This window comes from Lasiosphaeria miniovina (assembly GCF_030549165.1).
Source record: "Lasiosphaeria miniovina strain SMH2392-1A chromosome Unknown B0T26scaffold_2, whole genome shotgun sequence".
NCBI classification, from domain to species: domain Eukaryota; kingdom Fungi; phylum Ascomycota; class Sordariomycetes; order Sordariales; family Lasiosphaeriaceae; genus Lasiosphaeria; species Lasiosphaeria miniovina.
Window position 1 is genome coordinate 6,314,433 of NW_026848221.1, and position 17,554 is coordinate 6,331,986.

The following is a 17,554-nucleotide window of genomic DNA, read 5'->3' on the forward strand; positions in this document are numbered from 1 at the left end:
AAAAAGTATTCGCATAATCTAACGAAATGGCCTTGGGGATACGTGGCCGGGCTAGGGGCCCTGCCTCTTGATCTGCTCTGGACGCGCCAGCCACTCCAGCTCCCTCGCGTCGTCGTTGCGCAAGAGCTTCCTCAGCCCGTCCCGGTCCAGGAACTCGCGGTCGGAAGCGCTGTCGACCAACCCCGGCACCGACGTCTCCGAGACCAACAGCCCCGCCTTGCTCTCCATCTCTCCGTCGCGGTCCGGCAGCAAGAAGCTGGCCCTGTACTTGCCCGCCTCGACGACCCATTGCAGCCTCTCCCCCGCGGCGACGTTGTGTCCGACGACAAACGACTCGACTCGGTACCCCACGCCACCACTCCTCGCCCCTGTCTTGGTGCTCTCGTCGGCGTCGTGGATCACCACGATGCGGCCTCGCCCGCGATGCAGCGTGTGCATGGTGCGCTCGCGGGTGCGGTGCAAGTAGGACTGCGGCGAGTTAGGCGTGATGAGGTAGAGACTAGTCGACGAGGCGCTGCGGAGCTTCGAGGAGGGGGAGGAGGGGGCCTCGTCTGGCGGGAACTCGCTGCCCCCCGCCACGACAGAGGACGGGTGGCGGTCCGTCTCGGCACGGTATCCGCCCCCGCCCCTACTATGCGGCTGCATCCTCAGCGTGTCGATCACGATCTGGATCTCGGGCTTCTCGAGCGAGCCGTGCCGCGCTTCTGGCACGGCGAAGCACGGCTTGAGGTGTGCCAGTTCGGCCATTTTAAGAGTCGCTTTCCTGTTGGGTCGGTTACTATTCGGTGTGCGCGTGTGTGTATCCTTGTCTAAGAGCACAGTGAAGAGATAGGGAGCGTGAGAGAGAGAGAGAAAAGAGAGAGAGAGAGAGGCTGTAATAGCTAATCAATGGCTCTGGCTGGCCTTATCACGGCCCGGCTATAACGCAACAGAGGCAGCCCATTTAAACAAGGGTCCCGGGCCAGATATCAATCAACCCTAATAATAATAATAATAATAATGATAAAACGTCTGAGCGGTATTGTACCATATTACTATCTGCCGATCATGTCTGTCTCTGTGCAACTAGCATGTGTGTACGTATCTTAATTGCGGCGGGCGGGGATTGAAGCTTGGAAAGGGAATTGCTTGGCGGGCGGGCGGCCAGCCCGTCAGCCGATGACGACGATGACGATCCCCCGTGCGTGACAGGACATGCACAAATAACGCCACTTTCTTGGCGTTTTTTTCTCTCTCGGCTCTTGTCCTTTTCACAATGGGGCGGGAAGTTAGATTGGGGATCAAGTCATCGACTGACTGATTGTGTCTTATCTAGGCAGGTATATATCTGAAACATGTCAGGTCGGACTGGTCCGTTACACACCTACCATCGTACGTGCTGTCTCTCCACTGTCTAATTTGTGACGCGCGTGTTGGTTGATACGTAGGGGTCTTAGGCCTGGGGCCTGGGGCCTGCGACCTGTCTGTCGGTCTGACTCTGACAGGTCGATCAATCTGTCGATCAGCTGGCTATCTATGTATTATACGTATCTATCTATCTATCTAGTGTGGGTATCTATCGTTGGTTTGCCGGTGAGGTTGTGCGACCCCTGTGGTGGGCTGTCATTGGATTTATGTCATTTCGTGTTTATCGGCTATTGTTGGTCTATCGGTTAGCTATGGTTAACGTTTCGTCGCAGCAACGGTCGTCGGGGTTTGTTTGTCGATTGTTTTCTTGGCCATCTGTGTTCGCAACCACCGCTTCGTCCTTTAGATAGCCTTGGTTTTTGTCCAGACGGGGGATCTCTGTCACCAATATAAATATACACAAAAACAAATACTTAGAGACTGAACTTGACTGGCTGACACAACCTGCCAGGTTACGCCTCATTGCCGCGGTATCACTCAAGGAGCAGTTGTTCCCATCATCTGATGTATCGTATTTGGTGGGGGATAAGGGGTGCCACACGAACGACCCCTGAGCAAGTAAGCAGCCGGTGTAAATAGTTGGCAAAGAAAGAAAAACAAAACAATAGTCAATATGATGACTTAAAAACAGATCAGATAGGTTCAGATCAGATGGCATCTCTCACATTTCTCAGATCGACGACCCGCTCGAAATCGGACAAGGCAAGGCAAGGAGAGAAACCCCCGACGACAACACGGGCGCAGCTCTATACCTTCAACCGCGCCGACAAAAGGAGGGAGCCTCTATTTACTTCCTCAGCAAGAGACCGTAGTTCTTGCAATGTACTGCACAGAGCCATCTGCCAACAACAGCCATATACGCAACCATCATCTCCCGTTTAGAGGAAGGGAGGAAGGAATGCCAACAGACAAAGAATATTGCCAAGATGAGGCTGAGCAAGCATCTGGCACTAACACTGCCGCCGCCGCCTATTGCCCAATGCTGCAGGGCGACAGACAGACTGTTTCGGGGACCGAAATAAATACAACGCAACAAGTGACAAGACAGACAGAGAGAAGAAAAGAGAGATACGTAGATAGATGGACAGCCTGATTGATTCAAACCCAGCGCTTGGTTTGGTTGGCCCGTCGGTCGCGCAGGTCTCCCGGGCTGGCATGGCGAGACCGAGCCCTCTCTTGGCATTCGTCTGCGCTCAGCCTCTTGTATGGACGGGACGACGGGACTAGTCATGAGACTGACGCATGGCGTCGATAGTGTTCACGGTTTGGGAGAGGATTAGATAGACAGACAAGACACAGCAAGCAGGTCGATATGTATATACATATAATATATAACACAGAGCCTTGCGGCTCGCGTGTAATCTTTTTGAGCGCAACACGATTCATTTTGTCATTTCCTGCCATCTCTTCGCTGTTACGTTATTGTCTGTCGCCATCTATTCACCCCCTTTCCCCCCCAAATATTCGACGCCATGTGCGACACGGTCCTCGCATTTGGCGAGAATGACAGCTCCTACCTTGAATGCCCGACGCGCATGGCCTTGTAAGCTGGTTCTCTTGCACCATATATTTTCATTTTTGGTTTGGCTCCTACTGACATTCGACGTGCCGGATCAAAGTGACAATCTGCCAGCAGACGTGCAAGGACAGCTCAGCAACGGCGTCGTCGCCGAGACTTACTCCATGGCACTCGGGCCCAACGGCAGCTATGTATGGTGCTACAAGCACAAGACAACGGGGAAGACGATGATGGGTATGTTACTCCGTGGATGAGAATCTCTCCCTCCGTTACCAACACGAGAGTGGGCACAGCAACCAACGGAATCCCTGACTCTCTCAAGGAGTGGATCTGGAAAAAAGACGCGGGCGGCGCGTTCGAGCGCACCTTCCAGAAGATCCGAGTCAACCTGCACCCGAACGGAACCAGCTTCTACGCCGTCGACGGCGTGGCGCACCAGTGGAAGGGGCTCCAGGACCCCTTGTCGGCAGAGCTCACAGGGCTCATCAAGGATGGCCAGTTCACCGACACGCCGCGCATCGTCACGTTCGGCGCCGGCGCCGACTACCTCGTCATCACCCACGGCGGAAAGGGATTCTGGCGCTTGAACGGCCACCGGGAGCTGAGGGAGGTGCTGGACCAGTGGAGGAAGGAGGGAGTCCTCGGTCGAATCACGGTTCGTTCTCTTTCTTGAATTCTTCTCGTTGCAGGAACCAAATAATACGTGGACGAGCTCCTCGAACGGCCGGATAAGATTGTCGAATCTCACTTCAACCTAGAACCTAGCACTCTCGCCGTTCAAGCCCGAAGTGAGCGCCATCTTAGTCGAGACGGGCCTGCTGATCGTCAGCGGGCTGCCAGACCGCACCAAACAGCCAGTGGACCTGCTCGTGGAGGCGACCAAGGCAGACACGGCGAGGATCCAGGAGCAGCGCGAACAGGCCGAGTACGAGCAGGCGGCGGCAAAGATTCGGTCGAACCAGAGGAAGATTGATCTCCTCAACATGGCGACGGCTCAGGCCGATGCGCAGACGAGGTGGAACATGGAGTCGTCCGCCTTCATGGGCAGCATCGGAACCCGATGCAACCGATGCTACGGGCCCTATTGCACGTGTTCCTATCGGTATTAGGTCTGCCCGTCAACTGCGCCGTAACACAAATGAGTCGGCGTCGCCGTCTGTAATCCGTCATCTGCAATTTCCTGTCAGGATGGATTGATAGAGTTGGATGGGAGATGATTCCCATTGAGCTTCAGTTGATGCCATCATTGTAGAGGGCCATCTTTCTTTTCGTCGCGAGTTGGCGTGGACACTGATTGGAGGCTGCCGTCTCAGTACGCGCTTGGGCTTGGCCGGCAAAAAAGAACATGGTCCAGGCCTAAGGGCAGACCCGCATGTTACGGATTGAAACTTTTGCTGAGGGGAATCCTAGTAGCGGGTCTGTCTCGTTGGAATTAGAGAGAATAACGGCGGGTTCGGTTATGGGCCCAATGTTCAAGGCAGGGGAGGTAGGCACGAAGGGGATGGAATGCTTAAGCTCCTTCTAAAGTCGGCCGCGCGAGGCATGCCAAGCCAAGGATCGGATGGGCCGCAAGAGCGTCAGATCGATAGCGCATTTTACAACCCGCCGGAACCCCCTCTTCGGGCGTTTATTAAACATCAGCAATTGATTCCAGTACGAATCGTGGTGAGCCAGTGCAACTTCCCAGGAGAGAAGGGCCTTGGAACTCGGGTGGAAACCAGGAAACATGGCTGCCAAGGAGGCACAGATGTGCTTGGTAGGCACTGTGCCGCAGCCATCATCTTAAACGTTTTTCAATGGCTTTTGGTTCTTTCCATGTGGCAATCGGATGTTATCCATATCGGCCAGTGCAGTGCATGAATTGGGGGGCTGCAAAAAGCCTAAAACTCACCTCAGGTTGCCCACCTCCCATCATGCTGCCCGGGGATTCTTGCCAAAATTCAAGAACAACCTTTTGGAACCAAGGCATCCAGCACTTCGGGTTGCGAATTCCGGGTCTCGACGTCGCCTGGATATTAATCGACCAAAACTTGCAAAAGTGCGGTCCCAGCCTTTGATTAGATTCCCCCGCCTCCATCCCTCCCCCCCCCTGTTCCCCGTAGCGGGTCGGGCTGTCGCTAGCTTGGCTGCACTTGGTCTGGCTGGGGACCGCCTGTCGGGTGGCTGCGCTGGCTCTGGTTCGCTCCCAACCTTGGATTCTCCGGGAGCCCAGAAGGGAACAACCGTACCGTCCACAGAACCGAAACCGAAAACCTACCTCGAGACTTGGCTGCGAATCGCAACCTTAACTTTGGGATGCCAGTTTGATTCCACACCTCACGCGACATGTCGGGAGCTCTAAGCAAGCGCCAGCAGGCGCGCAACGAGAAGGTTCTGCAGGAATTGGTCCAGAGCGTGCCCGGAAACAACTTTTGCGCCGACTGTCAAACTCGGAATCCTGGTGCGTCCCCCTCACTCCCTATTCCTTCCAGATGCTGTCATTCGACTCTACTTTTGACATATTGTTGTCGTCGACTAACAACGCGCTCGACTTGATCTAGGCTGGGCATCATGGAGCGTACGTCGAATCCCATTGGGGCCCCCCCTTTTTTCCCGTCGAAGCACGCGACGCTCTCCCGTTGCCGTTTCCTGCACCTCCGCGACCCCGTCCTCAAGCTGATTGGTACTGCAGTTGGGCATCTTCCTTTGCATGCGGTGCGCCACGATCCACCGCAAATTGGGCACCCATGTCTCCAAGGTGAAGTCGCTGAGCATGGACAGCTGGTCCAACGAGCAAGTCGAGGTACGTGGCAGGCGCGCTTGGTATACTGCGATGCCCCGCTTGCAGGTGCTGACTGTTGTTCACAGAACATGAAGAAGGTCGGCAACGTCGCCTCCAACAAGAGCTACAACCCCCAGAATAAGAAGCCCAACATCCCGGTCGACACGGACGAGGCCGACGGGGCCATGGAGAAATTCATCCGCCAAAAGTACATGAACCGCGTTCTCGCGTCCACAAAGCGCCACAACACTGGCAGCACCGAGTCCGACGAGACCCCCCCGCCCCTCCCCCCCAAGACGCCCAGCCGCTTCGGCATCCGATCCGCCTCGTCCATATTCCCCCTCGGGTCCAAGGCGAAGAAGGCGGCCGCTGCACAAGAAGCCTCTCTCGGCGCCCACTTCCACCAGCCTCAGCAGTCGCCTCGGAACAAGGCCTCGCAAGTGTTTGGCGCCTCCGTGCAGTACGATACCGGAGATGGAGCCGACGAAACCGACCGGAAGCTGGCCAAGCTCCGCGACATGGGCTTCGCAGACGAGCAGCGGAACCAGGCGGTCATGAAGGGCGTCGGCGGAAACCTGGAGAAGACGATAGAGGCTCTTGTCCGGCTTGGCGAGGGTGAAGGACGGTCGTTGACATCGGCCAGAGAATCGTCCATGCCGATAAACCGGGGCTTGAGTCTGACTCCCGCGGCGTCCAACTCGGGCCGCGATATGGGGCGTGGCCGGCCCCTGAGCCCGGCGAGCAGCAACCCCTTCGACATGCTGGACGCGGTACCGGCGCCGCCGCTCTCGTCGCAGTCGACGGGAACTCTACAAAACAAGAACCCCTACTTGTCGGCTAATCCCTTCGGCCCGCCTCCCCAGCAGACGGCAAGTGCATTTGACATGGCCTTTCAAAACATGTCTCTAGCGCCGCCGTCGCAGCCCCTATTTCCACATCATACCGGGGGGATGGTTGTGCCTCAGCACCAAAACGCCCAGCCGTTATATCAGCAGCCCATGACGCCTCCGGTTTCGTCGACGGCACAACACTACCCCTCAGTGCCCTCCCACAGCAGCCAAACTTACCCTCAGCCTGCGCAACAAGCCGTAGTTAGCTACAACCCCTTTTATGCCAACCAGCCCCAGCAGCCCCAACAGCCCCAACAACCCCAACAGCAGCCCCTTTCAGTCAACACTGCTGCCTTCCCTGGCAATTATGGCAACAATCCCTTTACACGGTCCCCAACATGGATCCAGTCGCCAACCCTCACGCAAATACCCGAGCAGTCGCAGCCAAGCTTTTATACGCCACCAACTTCGCAATCACACTCTATGAACCCATTTTTCACGCAGATGTCGGCGCAACAGCAGCAACAGCCGGTCCAGATGCAACCCCAGCAGCAGCAGCAGGCGTATATCCCGCAGCGACCCGATAAAGCCTCCATTATGGCACTATACAACTACCCGCAGCTCGCGCCGACCACGTCACCGTACCAGCAGGCCCCGCAGGGCGCCCCCGTAGCGAGCCCCCCACCGATCCAGCAGCAGCTGCTGCAGCAACAGGGCTCGAACCCGTTTTTCAGGGCTCAGACTTTCCCGCTGGCTCATCAGCAACAGCAGACGCAGCAGCTGCAGCAACTACAGCAGCAATCCCCGCAAGTGCAATATCAGCAATCCCCGCAAGCACAATATCAGCAACCTTCCCCACAGGGAGGCGTAGCAGTAGGCCCTGCCCCTCCCGTGAGCAACAACCCGTTCATGATGAGCATGGGAATGGGGCCGGCGGTGGGAGGAGGAGCAGCGGGTATGCAGGCGGTACCAGCCGCCAGTGGTAATATCAAGCCGAAATACAACACGAGCCGGGAGAGCATGATGGCGGTGGGCCTAGAGTGGTCCAATGGGCGGCACAGTCCGGATGCATTTTCGAGCCTGAGCGCGAGGGATATGCGGTGATGAAGAAATTGGGGGGGGGGGGGGTTACTGTGGTTGCGGTTGTGGTTAGTTGATTCTTATCATGTTTTTTTCTGGCATGTTTCAAGAGGTTTTGGCATGTTGTACATGTTTCTTTTTTTATTTCCTCTTTCTGATTACTTTGGCTTTTTGACGGTGGGAAGCTGAAGGAGGATCATCATATATCGCCGCACCCGCACCCTTTTCCCCTCATCACCATCTTCTTGTATATAGATAATATCTCCCCATTCCTCCCGCCGCATTTTGAGTTGCTTGTGGACGACATTATTCATCATTATTGTTGCTGCTGCTGCTGTTGTTCTTTTTGGTCATACTTAGTACGTACCGACTATGTACGTACTGCCGAGGGCGAGCAGCATGCACACACTCACATATATATAGGTACGCACGCGCAACATTTCATATTTCGTTTTTTTGTTGTCTTTTGTCGGCTGCTTTTGTTAGGTTGTATATGATAGGTACGGTTGAGCTGGTGATAGGTTTAGTATTTAATCAAGGTATGGATAGTAGTTAGGTAGGTAAGTAAGGCAGCAAAACATAGGTGAGGTAATTAATACTCCGTAATTAATTCCAGGTCGATCGGCTTTTTCTTGATTTGAACCTGTTTTTTTTTTTGACATTTTTGCTCAAAGGACTTTGGGTTCCATTCGAAATTTTGTCCGTAGGAATGAATTACCGATCAATCAGGTCAGCGCACGGGCCACATACGCCCACCACGTGGTGCAGCACGTGACCGCGGGGCACCCTGACTGAGCGCCTTCGTGTCCCCGTAGTTCGTGATCCTTTTGGTAGACATAAAAGAATACAAGTAACACAACCACCCCACCCTTTCGCAGCGGTTACTATAGTGACTAGCACGAATGACCTTGTCATTCCAACATGTCGGGTTTACCTGTTTTTTTGGGCCCTAGATAAGGTAGGTGGTTCTGACTTAAATATGTCCCTTCAGCGTGTACTGGTATCTGGTGGTGGTTATGAATATGCGGATACTCCGTAAGCAATATCTTGGGTTACTGTGGTCGGTTTAACACTGTGGAAGCTCGTTCATCGACAGAGTCGATAAACAAACAAATACCTCTTTCTATACCTGACCTCCTTGAAGCAGCTGGGACGAGTGACTGAATGAGATCCTATTAATAGATGGTATATGCATACATGCAGCAACTCTCCATCTTTGTCTATCCTTCGCAGTTTCTCGATGTGTGTCTGACTGTCTGAATATTAGACCGACTCGGAGTTCTTGGGGTAAGTGAGTCTTGGCGATGGAAATTGTATGTTTGTGCCGCCAGGGAACAGCTGGTGATAATCAAGGTTTTTTTCCCGCGTATATATGGGTAGCGGGACGTTCGGTCGCCTCCAGCGGCTTAAACGCGAGTGTGAAGGATTTAGGTATGCGGGCTGTGTGTGAAAGTGTAGTTAGGACAGAGTCACCTAGGTCACTACCAGGTACTCGGTAGACGGGAATGGGTGTAACATGGAACCTATCGCGTGTTGGATGTCGCATCACCGAGGAATGCGGCCGTCTAGCTCTCTGCCCGACGACATCATTACACCGAAAAGTATTGCTCGCGTCACGGTGACTGCCTAAAGGATTTATCGTATTGGATGTAGTTGTTGCAATGTCGGAAGTTATGACCGTTGCCGAGGCTTGGCTTGGCTTCAGTTGTATCCGTAGCTGAGCTGAGCTGAGCTGAGCTCGAGATTTGAACATGAAGCAAATCCCTGCCATTATTCGCTCACCGAAGGAATACCTCCCCAAAACGAATGGCGCGCGGACTATCTGACAGCATTATTCAGCACGGTTTAAACGTTCATGCCGCTCACCCTGTCCGTCCGTCCCTCTGTCTGGTTGGCTGGCTGTTTGCCTTCCTGCCTGGAAGATGGCGCACACTTCAGCCCTGCAAATGGTCCTTGGCCGCTGCTGGCGTGGGATGACTCTGGGTTACACAAGCGGGCATCGTGGCCAGCAGCGAGCGAACGGACGGCGGTAGCACATTGGGCCCCTCTTTGGAATCTTATTGGAATACCCACGCTGCAGCATGTCGGCAGCGTCAACGAGGCTGAGCAGAGAAGCACGGCGCTACGGAGGACACTGTCCCAGCTAATCAAGTCGCTGTAGCTGTCAACGGACGGGGCCGCTGAGGACGGTCCGTCGCCGCCACCGCCCGCTACGAGTGGACATTCCCTAAGTTGGGAACGGCCACCGATCCAACTTGTGAAGTCTACCTGCAGGACAAAGCCCCAAGTGCTGGCTATTTGCCGCGATGCGCTGCGCTGCGCGTCGGTCAGTTCAGGTTAGGTCAGGTCAGATCGCGTCTCTTGTGACCGGCGTTGGTTGTGCGTGCGTCCATTGCCCGGGGCTTTGGGATTGGGGGTTCTGGGCTGGGCTGGTTCGAGTGAGGGCGGGTGAGGAGAGTGGAGGGGGCTAAAGATTGCTTCAAGCGGGCGACTGTGACACTACGTAGAACAGGGTCGCGCCTCCCCGATCAAGATCGTAGGCTCGCAGCTGGGGCGTGCATTTCATTTTACCCCTCTCCCGTTGCGCCTTCCTTCTTGAACCCCCCCTTCCCCTTCAGGATCTTCAGGACTTTAGCATTATTCTGTTCAATAAGGCATTGGTTGCCTATCTCAGCTCTTGCGCCCCCTTTCCCCCTAGATCTCCTTGTCGTCCAAGTTCCAGAACTACCGTACCTTGGGTCACCTACTTTACCTAGGTTGACTTGCACCCGCGGAGGGAATGGAGTGTGACTGACTGAGCTGTGTTGCCAAGCCAAGCCAAGCCTAGCCGCGACGGGACGGGGACCCCTCTTCGGAGCTTGTCTCTATTGTTGCTGTTACTGTTACCTCACTCAAGGCAGCGGGTGTCTAGCGCGAGGCTGCCATCACTTTTGTGTCGTGCTGATGTTCGTGCTGCCTGCCAGCCATTTCGCTATTTCAGCTTCGCTTTCTGCCTTAATTTTCTCTCCCCGGACTTTCTCCAGTCTTTCTCCTCTCTTTCGCCTCTTAGCCTATTCCTCCAGAGTCAGAGTCTAGACTGCCTGAAGTCTGGCTCTTAACCCGGGCCTGGTTCTAGGGGCTAGCCGCCTTGAGGATTGAGATAGGAGTAACAATATCAACAACAGACGGAAGCCCTCAAAAGACATCGCCGCCACCACTAGCCACGTACCCTCGCTGTCATTGCCATGTCCCCCTCCGGGTCCATCATAGCCGATGGCCGTCGTGGCAGGACCGTCATGGCCGAGATGCCTGTCCGTGTCCAGCGAAGTCACAAATCCAGACAGAGGTCGCCCCAGGGAAAGGTGGACGAGTTTTGGAGGAAGTTTACCACCACAGCTCCAGGCAAAGGTAAGCCTCGCCACAGGCATTTCTAAAACCAAGGCGCTAGACCAATCGCTGATGAAAATAGCCACCACCCTCCTCCCAAAGAACGAGTACGCTGAGAGGCTAGCCAGGCGCAATGCTTCAAAGGAGGTGGGCGGCGGCACCGCTGCCCAGGCCTCGTTCGAGGAAGCGGCCGCCCTGTGCCGTGCCAAGGTCGAAAAGATCGTCGCCGAGTGCCGCCGCGTCAACCAAAAGTACCGTGACCCCCACTTCGACCTCGAGTTCGATCTCAAGACGGGCCGCCGCGAATGTCTTGAGTCGCTGAACAACATCAAGGACGAGTCGTCCGACAGCGACGAGAGCTCTTACCCGCCTCCACCCCGGCCCAGGGGCTCACCCTATCGCCAGCGAAAGACCCGCGGTGCTACCCAAAGGGCCAGCCGGCCCGATGCGAGACGGAGGCCGACCGAGCTCCTCGCCGACGGTGTCGGCGGAGCTCCTCATGCCAGCAACGATCTTCATAATAACGGCAATGATGAGCCGCCCCTATCACCGCAGGGCCGCATACCCGGCTCCAAGTTCTCGCCCAAGTCGGTCAAGCGTGTCGGCGAGATCTTCGACGACCCCAAGTTCTACATCGACGGCCCTACTGCCAACGACGTGCGTCAGGGCCGAGACGGCGACTGCTGGTTGATGGCGGCTCTGTGCACCCTTAGCAACAAGGCTGGCCTGATCGAGCGCATTTGCGTGGCTCACAACCAGGACGTGGGCGTTTACGGCTTCGTCTTCCATCGCGACGGCGAGTGGTTCAGCGAGATCATCGACGACAAGCTATATCTGACCAAGCCCGACTACGATGAAGCCATGGCCGAGGGCATCAACATTGAGCGCCTGCTGTGGGAGGATCGCGAGCGCCCAGATTCGGAGGAAATTTACCGCAAAACGTACCAGTCCAACAGCGGCGCCCTGTACTTTGCCCAGTGCGAGCATCCCAACGAGACTTGGCTGCCCCTGCTCGAGAAGGCCTACGCCAAAGCCCACGGCGACTACGCGGCCATCGAGGGCGGGTTCACCGGCGAGGGCATCGAAGATCTCACCGGCGGCGTCACCTCTGGTTTGTTTACGACGGACATTCTCGACAAGGTTAGTGTCGTTCTGCACTAAACATGGAGGCGAAGGCTAACCCAGAGGATAGGAGTATTTCTGGAAGGAGGAGTTGATGAAAGTTAATCAGCAGTTTCTCTTTGGCTGCTCAACCGGTCTATGGTAAGTGTTATCTCGAGGTCTAATTGTCGAGTAACTTAGTAAGCTGACACAAAAAGGGGCCGGGGCTGGGGCGACAGAAAAGGCATCATGGAGTTGCACGCTTATTCGGTTATGAGGGCGGTAGAGATGGACGGCGAGCGTCTGCTCCTCCTCAAGAACCCCTGGGGCAAGGGCGAATGGAAGGGTCCCTGGAGTATGGCTCATTTAACCCCCCCTGGTTCGAATTTTGCTGACGGCACTTCTCAGGCGACGGCTCCAAGGAATGGACATCGGAATGGCTACAAAAGCTCGGCCACCGTTTCGGCGACGACGGAGCCTTTTGGATATCGTACAAGGATCTCCTTCGCAAATACCAAGCGTTTGACCGCACGCGGCTCTTTGGGCCTGAGTGGAAAATCACCAGCATCTGGACGACGCTCAATGTGCCGTGGACAGTCGAGTACCACGACACCAAGTTCTCCTTCACGTTGAAGCGGACGGGTCCTGTCGTGATCGCGCTCTCGCAGCTCGACGACCGCTACTTTAGGGGGCTCGAGGGTCAATACAAGTTCGGGCTCAGTTTCCGAGTGCACAAGGCCGGCGAGGAGGACTATCTAGTGCGCACGCAGAGCACGTATCGGATGACACGGTCGGTCAACGTGGAGCTTGAACTCGAGGCCGGCGAGTATCACGTTTTGGTCAAGCTCGATGCGCGCCGTCGCTCCTACATCATGCCCGTTGAAGATGTCGTGCGCGAGAACGCAAAGGAACGCCGCGAAAAGCTGCTCCGGATTGGACTTGCCTACGACCTCGCCCACTCCAAGTCCAAGCACACCGCTTCGCCCGAGGAGAAGACCGCCTGGGAGGCTTACCGGAAGCACAAACACCAGAAGAGCCGCGAGCGCATGCGCAAGAACATCAAGGAGGAGAAGCAGCGCAAGCACTATGAGAACGTCTTGGTCATGAGAAAGGATCGGCGCAGATTCGAGCGCGACAAGGAGCGCAAGAAGGCCAAGGCTGAGAAGAAGGAGGCGGAAAGGAAAGAAGCAGAGGAGGCTGAGAAGAAGGAAGCCGAGAAGAAGGAAGCAGAACCGAAAGAAGCCGAGCACCAGGAAACCGGCAAGATGGCCGAGGAACCAGAGCCAGCAGTTCCGGCTGGCTCGACAGATGAAACGGCAAAGGAAAGCCAGGACGGCGGGACCAAGATTGAAACTGATGCTGCTCCAACGGAAAGCCAAACGCAACCCGATCTCGAGACGTCTACCGATGGTGGAGACGATACGCCCTCGGCTTCTACTTCCTTCAAGACAGCCTCCGAGTCTTCTCTGAACGAAGAGAAACTTTCAGTTCCCGAAGAAGTTCATAAGGAAGATGAGACCTCCGAGGAACAGAAAACCCCCACAGCTGAGGATAAGGTTGCCGAGGAGAAGGCTATCATTGAGGATGAAGCACCCAAGGAGACGGCTTCCACGGAGAACAAAGCGGAACCTACCACTGTCGCTGATATCACAGAGGCACCGAAGCCGACTTTGCTCGGCGCGGAGGAGGGCAAGGCCGCTGTAGACAATCCGCCGGCTGGCAAAAAGGAATCCCAAGGAGGGGGGTCCGGCTCCAAAGATGCACAAGCTGAGGGCAAAGTCGAAACTGTAAAGCCCAAAGAGGATCCGGTTGAATCCGTCAGTCCTGGGATACGGGCCAAGCTCCAGAAGGCACTTGGCATGGTTTCCACCTTCCAGGATGAGCTCAAGGCCATGCTCGGCGATGACATGGGTAACATGGCAAACCTAGACGACGCGACGGGCACGGAGTCTGATGGCGATGATGAAGCAGAGCAGATGGGCCAGCATGCAGGCCGTAGTGGGGAACGCGAGAGGGACCGGAACAGGGACAGGGTACGGGTCCGCGAAAGACCGGGCGTCCCTCCACCACGCATGTCTTCGCGACAGCGGGGCTTCCACCCGCAACAGCCTCTGCCAGGCCGTTACCCGCCGCCGCCACCTCCCGGCTGGCGGCCTCCGCCTGTCAACATCCGTGTGAACACAAACCAACCTTACCACCAGCCGCATCTCGGCCAGTTCCGCGGGCCGCCGCCACGGCCACAACCGCAGCGCGGCGGCTCCGACTCAGAGGGCTACGTCAACGACGTCGAGTCCGCCGCCTATGAGACACTCGATTCGGCCGCCAGCGAGTCGGAGCTCTCGGATCGCGAAGTCGACTACCATATTTCGGAAGAGAAGCAACGCAACATGATGGACCGTGGCGACCGCGGCGGGCAGCGTGGGCCGCCTGGTGGAGGCTCGTTCGACAACAACAACTCTGACAACGACGAGTTTGTCAGGGACCCATGGAATGCTGTCGCCGTCGTGGGATTGCGGGTGTACTACAAAATCACGGACGAGGAGAAGGCTAGCGAGGCCGAAAAGGACACGGAGGGGGATATCGTCACGCTGAAGGTGGTGAAGCCCAACTATTGGGACCCGGAGCTGTACAGCAGCGACGAGAACGACAAGAAGAAGCAGGAAGAGGAGAAGAAGGACGGCGAGAACGAGGCCAAGGTGCTGGATGTGGACGACAGCGCCAAGGACGCCACGGTCGGAGGGGAGAAGAGGAAGGCCGTGGTTGAGGGCAGCGGCGCGGAGGCGAAGGTCTAAGCGGGTTATTTGGGTATGATTTGTTATGTTTGTACGCCGTGTTAGGTTGGATATTTGGTAAGATTGCACAGACGGATGGTTCTGCGGGGGAAGCGAGGATATAATAGCGTGGCGTTGGGAGGGGTACAAGCAAGCAACAAGGATGTATTTGATTGCGGATTTTGATTTCGGGAGCCATTGGGTGGAGAGTTGTATATCGAGGAATATTCTACGTAATTTGGTATCATGAGAAGACAAATGAAATGACGTTTGACCAGCCTATCCGTCCGTCCGTCCGTCCGTGTCCGTGTCCGTGTCCATGTCCATGTCCGTGTCCGTGTCCGTGTCCGTGTCCGTGTCCGTGTCCGTGTCCGTGTCCGTGTCCGTGTCCGAGTCCGAGTCCGACGCCTTTCCCCCAGCCCAACTGCATGACCCAAACCTGCTCAACCGTGGTAGGCCTGCCTCATCAAATGCAACAGAAAGAAAAAGGAAGTCTATGATGGGCTGTGCGGTCATGTGTAACCGCACAAACCATCTGTCTTTGACCTTAGGACAATGGGGGTGTTCCGACCGCCCTATCCTTGCAGCCTCTGCAAGATACCAGAGCACGTATAAGTAAAGTAGGGATTTGTAAGAGAAGTCCCTTGTTAAAAATGGGAGAAAGAGTAAAAGAAAGAAACCTCCAACCCCTTTTCCCCCCAGCGCCCAAAAAAGACAACAAAAGAAAAGGGGTATCAGAACCGATCGAGCAGCATCCCCACGCGCCTCTGCTGCTCGGCCGTACTCCCTTCATCCACATCCACGTCCACGTCCATGGCATCATCATCGCCATCACTGGTCGTCGCCGTCGTCGTAGGTTCAGGCACAGACGCAGGCACAGTCGCAAGCTGGCCGACGCGGCCGCCGACGCGTGCTAGGAGCATGCGCATGCGCTGTAGCTCGGCCTCGACGTCGCCGTTGCGCGTCACGAGGTTGTCTTGCACTGCACCACCATCGCCACCATCACCATCATCACTACCACTAGGGGTGCTGGTGGCAAATGGCTGCAGCAGCGTGTGCAGCCGCCGCAGCCGGGCGACGCGCGCTAGCGCGCGCTGCCGCTCGCCGTCGAGCGTTTGTAGCTGTGTTGCTAGCTCGCTATACCGCTCCGCTTCGGATGGGTAGGCGGCTGTCTCGCGCGCGTGCCGCGGCGGCGCGGCGTCATCCCATGATAACGGCAGGGTGATGATTGTTTCGTGCGCGGCTGGAGGGGGTGTTAGTGTTTTGTTCTTTTTTTTCATCGTTTGGGGTGGGGGGCTGTGGGAGTGTAGATATATATAGAGGTGTATATATCTGGGCTGGCTGGCTGGCTTGAGGAGTGTTGAAAGGGGGAGGGGATAACAAAAATAGAGAAAAAAGTAGAAAAGGGGGAAATATGAAGTTAGAACAAGTGGTGACACCAAGTCATAGATAGCAGCCTTTCGTGAGAGCAAGAAATAGACGAAGATAAGAAGCCGAGAGAGAGAGAGAGAGAGAGAGAGAGAGAGAGAGACGCAAAAACAAACCTAGATCGGCACCCACGCCCAACCCAACCGCAACACTCCCCCCCCCATCACCCTCACCTTCACCCTCACCCTCAGCACCGCCATCCAGAACCTCGCCAGCAGCGTTCCAGTACAGCCCGTCAATCTGCTCGGCGACGTGGCGGGTGGCCTGGGGCGCGTACACGCGGCGCACGTGCTGCTGCAGCGCGTGGTTGAGCCGGAACAGCGCGTCGTCGACAGCCTTGTCGGGCAGCCTACTATTACTGCCGCCGCCGGTTTCGTTCTCGTTGATGTCGGGGTCGGCCTGTGCGGGCGACGTGCGCCACGCGCGCGACGGCGCTAGCGGCTGCGAGAGAGCGCGCGTTTGCGTTCCTAGGAACCGCTGCTTGAGCGCCACTACTGTGGGCGGGGGCGCCATGTTGTTTGCTTTGCTGGTTGTTTTTTTTTTTTTTCCCTCGGGGTAGTGGGTTTTGAGGTCTATGAGAAGGCTAGGTGAGGTGGTGATACGCGCGCGCGATGAACTGAGAAGGTGTAATGGTGTTTCGCGGCTTGGTATTTAGCAGAGGACACGCGCGGGGGAGGGGCGATCGAAATAAGTCTGCGAGTAAAGCGTGAATGGCTCTCTGTTGGTCAAACTCAAGCTCTCTTTGGCTACTCGCTTCTTTCGGTTGTTGTGACAACTATTTCATCGTCTCTGCTAATTGTTGTCGTTTGGCTCTCGTCTCATTGACACAAGACGTCCGTCCCTCTGGTTCGTTCTGCGCCTAGGGTTAGGGTTGTACAATACCAACATTGACACTTCAAAGTCTAATTAACGAAACTGTCAGTCTCTTAAATGGAATGCTAATTCACACAAGTCCGTGTTAATATCTTAAACAAGAGCCCAGCTTTAGTTTCAAAACACTTGTCAAACAGCATCCCTGCTCCTTCCCGACTGAGAGAGACAGTCAACTCTCGGGAGATTCTCGGCCGAGAGCTTGGGCCTCAGTGGGGGGTTGCAGACCCACCGCAAACTGGCAGCTCCTGTAGCTCCAGCCGCGCGACAGCAAATTATTGAGGTCATCAATTGAAAAGCTTCAAGACGACGGAAAGAAAAAGGGTGCAAAAAAACCACAGGCGTCGCTCCACAACCACTACAGCCGTCACCGACACGCCGCAACATGATCAGGTGCGCAGCGACCGCCCAGCCCGCTTCC

The 17,554-nt window shown here is 55.9% G+C and overlaps 5 protein-coding genes across 5 annotated transcripts; 3 read left to right on the plus strand and 2 right to left on the minus strand.

Annotated features, from left to right (window-relative positions):
• Positions 1 to 51: 51 nt before the first annotated feature.
• Positions 52 to 747, minus strand: B0T26DRAFT_748813 (RmlC-like cupin domain-containing protein; the record flags this gene model as incomplete). The annotated part of the gene is made up of 1 exon (XM_060445011.1): positions 52 to 747. One exon carries the CDS (start codon positions 745 to 747, stop codon positions 52 to 54), a length of 696 nt encoding a protein of 231 aa, XP_060301482.1.
• A 2,132-nt stretch (positions 748 to 2,879) lies between these two features.
• B0T26DRAFT_768319 (uncharacterized protein) lies at positions 2,880 to 4,452 on the plus strand (the record flags this gene model as incomplete). Its single annotated transcript, XM_060446498.1, has 4 exons — positions 2,880 to 2,950; positions 3,027 to 3,160; positions 3,220 to 3,581; positions 3,685 to 4,452. 4 exons carry the CDS (start codon positions 2,880 to 2,882, stop codon positions 4,033 to 4,035), a joined length of 918 nt encoding a protein of 305 aa, XP_060301483.1. The 3' UTR covers positions 4,036 to 4,452.
• Positions 4,453 to 5,344: 892 nt separating this feature from the next.
• B0T26DRAFT_698719 (putative GTPase activating protein for Arf-domain-containing protein) lies at positions 5,345 to 7,647 on the plus strand. The gene is made up of 2 exons (XM_060441442.1): positions 5,345 to 5,708; positions 5,774 to 7,647. Exons 1-2 carry the CDS (start codon positions 5,616 to 5,618, stop codon positions 7,619 to 7,621), a joined length of 1,941 nt encoding a protein of 646 aa, XP_060301484.1. The 5' UTR covers positions 5,345 to 5,615; the 3' UTR covers positions 7,622 to 7,647.
• A 3,174-nt stretch (positions 7,648 to 10,821) lies between these two features.
• B0T26DRAFT_673131 (uncharacterized protein) lies at positions 10,822 to 14,856 on the plus strand (the record flags this gene model as incomplete). The annotated part of the gene is made up of 5 exons (XM_060439560.1): positions 10,822 to 10,984; positions 11,046 to 12,103; positions 12,156 to 12,226; positions 12,283 to 12,419; positions 12,473 to 14,856. The coding sequence occupies 5 exons, from the start codon at positions 10,822 to 10,824 to the stop codon at positions 14,854 to 14,856; spliced, it is 3,813 nt and encodes a 1,270-aa protein (XP_060301485.1).
• A 258-nt stretch (positions 14,857 to 15,114) lies between these two features.
• Positions 15,115 to 16,776, minus strand: B0T26DRAFT_748817 (kinetochore complex Fta4 of Sim4 subunit, or CENP-50-domain-containing protein; the record flags this gene model as incomplete). Its single annotated transcript, XM_060445012.1, has 3 exons — positions 15,115 to 15,274; positions 15,577 to 16,078; positions 16,437 to 16,776. The coding sequence occupies 3 exons, from the start codon at positions 16,774 to 16,776 to the stop codon at positions 15,115 to 15,117; spliced, it is 1,002 nt and encodes a 333-aa protein (XP_060301486.1).
• Positions 16,777 to 17,554: the final 778 nt, after the last annotated feature.

Coding starts and splice junctions, on each gene's coding strand:
- B0T26DRAFT_698719 (XM_060441442.1), top strand. CDS start 5,616: ATGCGGTGCGCCACGATCCACCGCAAATTGGGCACCCATGTCTCCAAG. Junction 5,709..5,773: donor GGTCCAACGAGCAAGTCGAG/GTACGTGGCAGG, acceptor TGTTGTTCACAG/AACATGAAGAAGGTCGGCAA.